At 64.7% G+C, this 8540-nt stretch overlaps 1 protein-coding gene across 1 annotated transcript; it reads right to left on the reverse strand.

Moving 5' to 3' along the window:
- Positions 1–2044: 2044 nt before the first annotated feature.
- Positions 2045–4964, reverse strand: LOC143386925 (regucalcin-like). The gene is made up of 4 exons (XM_077108741.1): positions 4843–4964; positions 3364–3368; positions 2780–2962; positions 2045–2280 (listed from the first exon to the last, which is right to left on the reverse strand). Exons 1-4 carry the CDS (start codon positions 4962–4964, stop codon positions 2045–2047), a joined length of 546 nt encoding a protein of 181 aa, XP_076964856.1.
- Between the last annotated feature and the right edge of the window lie 3576 nt (positions 4965–8540).

Raw genomic sequence — 8540 nt, forward strand, 5'->3', positions numbered from 1 at the left:
CCGGCAGCACCAGCCACGGCAGTGCCAGCCACACCAGCTTCCTAAACCTCCCGTAAACGTCTCTGTGTACAGCAGGGCACATGGGGCCTTGGGAGGGCTGTTTTCCAGGTGGACAGATGTCCCCATGGATGCTGCCAAGCCCGCTCCAGTCCCCTAGGTCAAGATGCGTTACACCTGGCCGAGCAGCCATGGCCGGGAGCCAAGCTGACCCTGGCAGGGACACCCCACTGACCTTGAAGACGTGTCCTGCCTGCGGCTCCCGCAACAGCTGCTCTGGACTCAGGCTGTCCGCTGCAGAGGTCACGTACAGGTCGGAGTAGTCAGCCCCCCCAAAACAGCAGGACGTCACCCTGGACACTGGCATCTCCTGTGAGTAAAGCTCAGGTACATCCCTGAAGCCCAGCCACCCATCTGCTGCTGGACCCCAGGTGGCCTGACTGTGCCCACTCCCCAGTGGGGCCCTGGGCCGGCTGGTTCTCCCTGGCACCTGCAGCACTTGATCCCCAAGTCTGCCCTTCCTCATGGACTGCAGGGGTCAGCAGGGCCACCTGGAGCCCAGGAGCTGGAGAAGCCAGTCTCCTGGAGGGAGCTGGACACATTGTAAGAGGTTGGTCCTGTCCACATTTGCACCCCAGAACCTGTGAGTGGGACCTGGTGTGGGAACAGGGTCTCTGCAGAGGTCGTTAGTGAAGGGTCCTGACATGGGCTCCTCCTGGGTCAGGGGGCCCTCATGCAATGGCCATGTCCTCCCAAGAGACAGAGGAGGGGACACAGACCCAGAGGAGGAGCCCCATGGAGACAGAGGCAGAGACTGGAGTGAGGGGCCACCTGGAGCCCAGGAGCTGGAGAGGCAGGAGGAGCCTCTCTGGAGCTCATGGAGGGAACTGGACACCATGGTAAGAGGTGGGTCCTGTCCACATTTGCACCCCAGAACCTGTGAGTGGGACCTGGTGTGGGAACAGGTCTCTGCAGAGGTCGTTAGTGAAGGGTCTGAGATGGGCTCCTCCTGGGTCAGGTGGCCCTCATGCAATGGCCGTGTCCTCCCAAGAGACAGAGGAGGGGACACAGACCCAGAGGAGGAGCCCCATGGAGACGGAGGCAGAGACTGCAGGGAGGGGCCACCAGCCCAGGGCCACCTGGAGCCCAGGAGCTGGAGAGGCAGGAGGAGCCCCCTGGAGCCTGTGCAAGGAGCTCAGCCTGTGACCCTGGTCCAGCCTCCGCCCTCCAGGGTGGGAGAGGACAAGGTCTTGTAGTTTTCAACCGCTGGTTTGTGGTCATTTTCTACATCAGCCCCTGTGTTCCCTGCACTGCCCATCTGCACAGGTCCCCCTGTAGCTGGACAAGCAAGTGGTCCCACTCCTGGACCCTGAACACTGTGGCACAGAGCACCCCATGGCCCCTCCTTGACCGACTGCCCTGTGCACACACCTGTCTCGGCGTCCATGCGGATCACCCTGCCTCCATCAATGCAGGCCACCCAGAGTGTCCCCGTGAACAGCCCATCTGGCATGCCTTGCTCTGGCTCCAGCTGGCACACCAGTCGTGGGTTTGCTGCGGCAGGACAGACAGAGGCGCGTGGCCCCTCACTGCCCAGACCAGGGGGTGACATAGTGTGGCCTCAACAACGTGAGAGAGTGACAGACCCTGTGGTGCATCTGGGACCCCAGGAGGGGACTCAGGAGGGTGTGGTGGGCTGGCCATAAAAGGCCCTCCCCGAGAAGGGCATGGGGGGCTGGCCATGGTTGGTCCCTCCCAGTGAGGGCTTATGGGGCTGGCCATGGAGGCCCGTACTTCAGGGAGGATGTGGGGAGCTGGCCACAGAGGCCCATACCTGAGGGAGGGCGTGCTGGGCTGGCCAGGGAGGCCCCGCCCAGGTAGGGCATGGGGGCTGGCCATGGTGGCCCCACCCATAGAGGGTGTGAGGGCTGACCACGGAAGCTCCTACCCCAGGGAGGGTGTGAGGGGGGGCTGGTCACGGTGGCCCCATCCAGGGAGGGTGTGGGGGCTGGCCACGGAGGCCTTCCTCTGGGGAGGGCGTGGGGGGCTAGCAACGGTGGCCCCTACCCAGGCCTCCTGTCTGCATGTCGTAGTCATAGGCCCGCACAGAGTAGTCCAGGCCGTCCACGTGGTAGAGAGTGTGATGGTCCAGGGACCAGTCCAGCCCATTGGGGATGCCCAGCTGGTCCAGCTGTCTGACCACGGAGCGGTCAGCATAGAGTGTGTACAGGGAGCCCTGCCCCGGCTCCCACACTCCTGGGGCGGACGCCTCTGGCATGGTGCCTGGAGAGAGTGGAAGGTCAGTGGTCAGCACCCTACCCTGTCCTGCCCACCCCACACAGACCCGCTGTGCAGAGAGCTGTGGTCACCGTCAGTCGGGGGACAGCAGGCAGGATGGCCCTCAGGCGGCATCTGTGAGTGAGCCTCTGTGCTGGGCGAAGGGGGGACCCCAGGGATGTTCCACTGGGAAGAGTCCTGCTCAGGCAGAGGTGCAGGGCCCTCAGCCGCACGTGAATGGCCTCTGGCCAGTGGCCCTGGCCACTGCCCCACCCTGGCAGCTTCGACCCTCCCAGGGTCCTCTCTGGGCAGGGATCTGGGAAGAATGACATGGAAGCCATGGGCTTTGGAGCGGGAGGGAACCTGTGGGCTGCCCAGCACCTGCATGGCCCCCGGGGGCCGCTTGCCAGCAGCCTGGGGAGGGCTCCTGAGGTCCCCACCCAGCTGGCACCTGCCATGAGGGAGGCTCTGCAGGTGGCCTGGGCCAGTCCTTTCAGCAGCCCACCTGCCACAAACCTCCCGGCGGGGTCCACCTTCCCGTCGTTGAACCTGTTGTGGGGCTTGTCCCTGTCCAGCCAGGCCGCCCACTCCACCTGCCCCTTCTCCCAGTCCAGGAGGCCAAGGCAGGTGCCAGAGGCCACCACGTAGCTGCCCTCTCGGTGCAGAGCCACACAGCCAACAGGGTCTCCTGGGAGGACAGAGGATAGCAGGGTGGCCAGGCTGCTGCTTCTCCAGGAGACTCCACCCACGGGGCTCCCGCCAGGAGGCACCATGAGGGCACAGAGCACGTCTCAGCACAGGACCAGTCCTGCTGGGCCTGCGTGGACCACCTCTCTGCACCCCCTCCCCACGATGGCCACCACAGGGCCTCCAGATGGGACTGGAGGCTGCCAAGCCTGCCTGCAGGGCCACCAGAACTGCAGGAGTGGAGAGCGCTGGCCTCTCCTCACGTCAGTGCCAGTGTGAGAGCCGGGGGTGCCCCTGAGCCCTTGGGTAGGACGCTGGGCCTGGGGCAGGCTCCACAGGAGGGTGCCTGAGGCCAGACACAGACTTGGGGCCAGCCCTGATCTGCAAGGGGGACAGTGGCACCTGCCCTTGGGGAGGGGGAGGGTGAGGGTGAGTGGGGGATATTCCCAGAGTGCTGCTTCTGCTCCTCAGAAAACCCACGGGGGTCGTCAGCCACACAGGTGTGCAAACCCCACAGACACACGTACCTCCCAGGTGTGTGAGCCCACAGGGGTCATCAGCCACACAAGTGTGCAAGCCCCACAGACACACAGGTACCTCCCAGGTGTGTGAATCCACAGGGGTCAGCAGTCCACACAGGTGTGCAACCCCCACAGACACACAGGTACCTCCCAGGTGTGTGAATCCACAGGGGTCAGCAGTCCACACAGGTATGCAAGGCCCACAGACACACAGGTACCTCCCAGGTGTGTGGGTCCATGCACACACATGAGCCTGGAAAATGCACAGTCACCCCCACCCTAGCTCCTGAGTCAGGACAGGTGCATGTGTGGCATAACCCGGGGTCAGAGCCAGGTGTAGGCTCCACACAGCAGCCAGGAGGATGTCAGTGTTTCCAGGATTTAACCTGGATGACAGCAAGCCCGGCTTTGGTCCTTCCAACTATAGCTATACACCAGGACTTCCCACCCCATGGTCTGTCCTGTGCCCAGGGTGTGACAGCCCACACTTCAGGGGCTCTGGAGCAGGGGGACAGGTGCTGAAGAAGCAGGTGCCCCGGCTGGGCCCCTGCAACCCTCAGGCCACGAGTGATGCTGGACACCTGTGGCAAAGGTACCAACGAGCCCAGGGACCTCAGGCACATGGGTCCACAAGCAGGCAGGACAGCTTCAAAGCTAAACGAACCCCAGGACTTCAGGGGACACGGGGCCCTGGGCACATAGGATGGTCTCACAGCTCCCTTCCCAGGAGCACCTGGATCTCCAGGGGACCCATACTTCCTCAGGCCCATGTTCTGCAGGCCCCAGGCCCACTTCCTCTGGCCCAAAGTCTCCACCTCTCAGACCCACTTCCTTTGTCCCACCCTCTGCAGTCCCCCAGGCCCACTTCCTTTGTCCGACCCTCTGCAGCCCCCCAGGCCCACTTCCTTTGTTCCACCATCTGCAGGCCCCAGGCCCACTTCCTCTGGCCTAAAGTCTCCACCCCCCAGACCCACTTCCTTTGTCCCACCTTCTGCAGCCTCCCCGGCCCACTTCCTCTGGCCCAAAGTCTCCACCCCCCAGACCCACTTCCTTTGTCCCACCCTCTGCAGCCCCTCTGGCCCAAAGTCTCCACCCCCCAGACCCACTTCCTTTGTCCCACCCTCTGCAGCCCCCCAGGCCCACTTCCTTTGTCCCACCCTCTGCAGCCCCCCAGGCCCACTTCCTTTGTCCCACCCTCTGCAGCCCCCCAGGCCCACTTCCTCTGGCCCAAAGCCTCCACCCCCCAGACCCACTTCCTTTGTCCCACCCTCTGCAACCCCCCAGGCCCACTTCCTTTGTTCCACCATCTGCAGGCCCCAGTTCCACTTAAGTCTGCACCTCCCCAGAGAGTGGGTTCCACCAGCACACAGTCCTGGTGTTGATGTCCACAAACACCAGCTGCCCGGTCTCCTCTTCCCACATGGGACACTCCGCCATCCTGTGCCTGTCCCGGATGACAGCCTCGATCCTGGGGGACGCCATGGCCTGGGAGGAGGACAGGGCTGTGAGTGCCCTGTTCTCTGTCCCATTCTCCTGGTCATCAGGTGAGGGCTGCTGGACCGTGCAGGCTGGGCGCTCCTGGGTGTGTGACATCCTGTGGTCTCAAGGACAGCCCTCTTCTGCTCATGAAGCCTCACCCAGGCAGACAAGGGGATGCAGAGAGGGAGCCGGCCGAGCCCACGCCCCTCCTGTCTCCTCTGTGCCTCGTGTCACTCTGCATGACCCGAGAGGTCGACAGAACGCGCAGGTGCCCCGTCACTTGAAGAGGCACCCCCTGGCAAGGTTCCAGGAGTCCCCCTTTTCCTCTGGTGGCACAGTGTGCCCACCTCCCCCACCTTCCAGGCCCCCCACCTACAGCCTGGGAAGCAGGGGCTGCTAAGCTGAGCCGCTGTCCAGGTGGGCCCGGCTCAGAGGCTGGGGTGGGTGGGATCTGCAGGTGGCTGGCTCCGGAGCACACACCCTGGCTTCTCCGCCCAGGAGACCTCTGCCCCAGAAGGGCTCACTTCTCAATGCTCCTGTTAATTGGGTTGCTGTGAGACCCCTGCGCTCCGTGGGACTCAGTTCACAGGGCCCTTCCTGGACGGCACCAGGAGGCCCAGCAGGCCAGGGCTCCCATACTGGGGCGGCTCACGTGCTCCTCAGCCCTGGTCCTGTCCTGCTCGCTCAGCTCTTGGGACTCCACTGCCCTCTGGCCTCAGCCAGCTGAAGGCTCCACCAGGTGGGGGCGGCGACTCCCTTCCGCCCTCCCCTCCCCGGTCCCTCCCTCTGTGCTTCCCCAAATCCACAGAGCCCCAGGCGGTGGCATGTCACCTGCTGTGTCCTGCAGAGCCAAGGTAGCAGTTGCAGGAGTCGCTCGTGCGCTCTGCATTAGAGTGGGAGAAGCAGCAGCCCCTGGGACCTCGCTTCCGTAGAGACCCTCGAGGTCGCGGCCAGCGCCCCGCCAGGCATCGCTGAGCCTTCCCCTTAGGGCCGACCATTCGGCTCCCCAGCCCTCCTGGGTTCTCCCCTCGCACAGGCGCTGACCTGGGCAGCAAGACACTGTGCTCTTCTCCTACTGCAGAAGCGCTCCGGCTTGCAACTGGGGGTCCACGGGCTCACCCAGGCAGGCTCACAGGGAGCACAGGCTTGGCCGGGCAGGCGCAGAGGGACGCAGGGGAGGCACGGGGAGCCCTGGGCAGGCGCACGGGGAGCCCTGGGCAGGCACACGGGGCGCTGGACAGGCGCAGAGGGGGCGAAGGGGAGCCCTGGGGAGGCACAGAGGGCACTGGGCAGGCGCAGAGGGGGCGCAGGGGAGGCACGGGGTGCCCTGGACACCCACGCGGGGCGCTGGGCAGGGCTCTACTCACAGGCATCCTGTAAAGAACGGACTGCTGACCCCCGAGCTTCACCTGCTGACCCGACCCGGCCTCGCACACCTGGCTGTGTCACCCACACGTTCACAGGCACCAGCGCCCCCTCCCCCCCCCCCCCCCCCCCCCGTCTTCCTCCGCCCTCTGAGATGGTCTGGGCGCCACTCCCCCAGCCACGGGTTCCTCCCGCTGTGGAGCAGGGCTTGGCACAGGCATGTCGTCCCCCGTCCCCGAAAGGAGAGGTGCTGGCTTTGTGGAGTCCCTGCACCCACGTCTCCATGCCGCTAAGTGAGCCCAGCTCCTCCACACCCCAGGCTCCAGCCCCAGAACCCAAGGACTCCAGGCTCCAAGGTCCCCTCCCCATGGGCTAGAACCGGCCTTGTGGGTGAAGGACTCCCTTGGGAACCTTCTCCTCCTGGGTTCCAGCCAGCGCTCGGCAGCATCCTCACCCCAACCCTGGTCCCAGAGCTCCTTAGGGCCCCGGACTGCAGGCGCCTGTCTGGGAGACCACCAAGGTCGGTGCTGGGGGCTGATTCCTGCTCCCACAGCCCAGGAGAGGCCACCGCCTGCGTGGAGGGGGTCTAAAGGAAAATGGATGGAGAGCTTGGACCTGGAGCTCCTCCACTCCATGGAAGGTGCTGGGGCTCTTGGGAGCACTGGCTGCACCCAGGGGGCGCCCGCTCACCCCGAAGGCTCCTGCTCAAGGGGAGGTCAGTGTGTAGCCCTAGCACCAAACCACTTGTCATGCTCCTGTGACCCCACAACAGGACACCAGGCACCCACCCTTCCCGGCTCCCTGGTGGTCCGGCCGTCCTACCTCCAGAGTGCTTGTCCTCCACCTGCCAAACGCTGGCCCCTTCCCAGGCCCTGCCTGGAGTCCTGGGGCGGCTTCCTTCTGCACCTGGGGCGGATGATCTCATCTGTCTCATGACTTACACCCTCCGACCTGCCCATGGCTCCCCCGTTTGTAGATGAGAACACACGGGCTCCCAGACGGGACTCCGTGCCCAGCACCCTGCTTGAAAGTCTATCAGGCATCCCACGTGGGCTGGCCCACTCGCCCCTGCTCCCCTGCCTTCCTCCTCCTGTCAATCACCTGCCTTCCTCCTCCTCACCTGGGATGCCTTCCAGATGTCCTGTCCACCAGGCTCCTCCCCCCCTCCCCTCTGCTCAGCTCTGCAGACCCCTGGGGCTCCTTCCTGCTCAGTTCTGCAGCTCCCTGGGCCCTGGGGCTCCTTCCCCCCTCCCCACTTCTCAGCTCTGCAGCTCCCTGGGCCCTGGGGCTCCCCCCCCCCCCCCCCGCTCAGCTCTGCATTCCCCTTGGGTTTGGGAGCCTCTTCAACCAGGTCTCCCTGGCACCACCCTATCCCCGTCTGCTCCCCCAGAGCAGGAGCCTTGTGCCAAGTCAGTGTGAGCTGTGTCCCCTGCAGTGACTCCTCTGATGTCCTGCAGCCACCCTGCTGGCATGGGGTGGGCTCCCCCACCAGAGCAGGGCTCAGTCACATGGACAGTGTCCAGTTCTCACCCTCCTGGTGACACTCCTTCCTCCCTGTGGGACAGCTGGAGATAGTTTGCTGGACCCCGCCTGCTGGCCCCACGTCCCACTTGGCTGTCCAGGGAAGCCGTGGTGGCCCTGGGGCACCTTGGGAGCCGCAGTGGCCTGCGTGCTTGTGGTGAGCCCACCAGGCGGTACTCCCTGTGGGAGACCTGCTGGAGTTAATGGGTGCAGAGCAGGCCGAACAGAGGTTGGCTGCAAGATAGCCCCGCACTCAACCCCCTCCCTCTGGTCCTTTGTCACCTTGCCTCAATCTGAACATGCAGCCCCCTCAAGGCTGAGCACTCAACCCCCCCTTGGGCCAACAAGGCAGCTTGCAGACCCAGAGGCCCCCTTAGATTTGGGCTATAAAAACTCCCTCCTGCCAGGCCCCCTCTCTCTTGCTCTCTCTCTCTCTCTTACTCTCTGTCTCTCTCTGGCTCTTGCTCTCTCCCTCTTCATCTCTCCTCTTCCCTGAGTCTGTGTCAAGGTCACCTTCCATGAGCACCTGTTCATCAGACTGCCCGGCTCACCTGCCTGGTGTGTCCCGCCCGGGCAGGACCAGGACAGCCCCGCCCTGCTCACCTGCCCTGTGTGTCACCATGGGATGGACCCAGTCCCTGCCTCAAGGCTGACAGCGGCGCTGATGCTCAGAAGACTCCCTGCGCCCCCTGC

Source organism: Callospermophilus lateralis, chromosome 2 (assembly GCF_048772815.1).
Source record: "Callospermophilus lateralis isolate mCalLat2 chromosome 2, mCalLat2.hap1, whole genome shotgun sequence".
Taxonomy (NCBI): Eukaryota; Metazoa; Chordata; class Mammalia; order Rodentia; family Sciuridae; genus Callospermophilus; species Callospermophilus lateralis.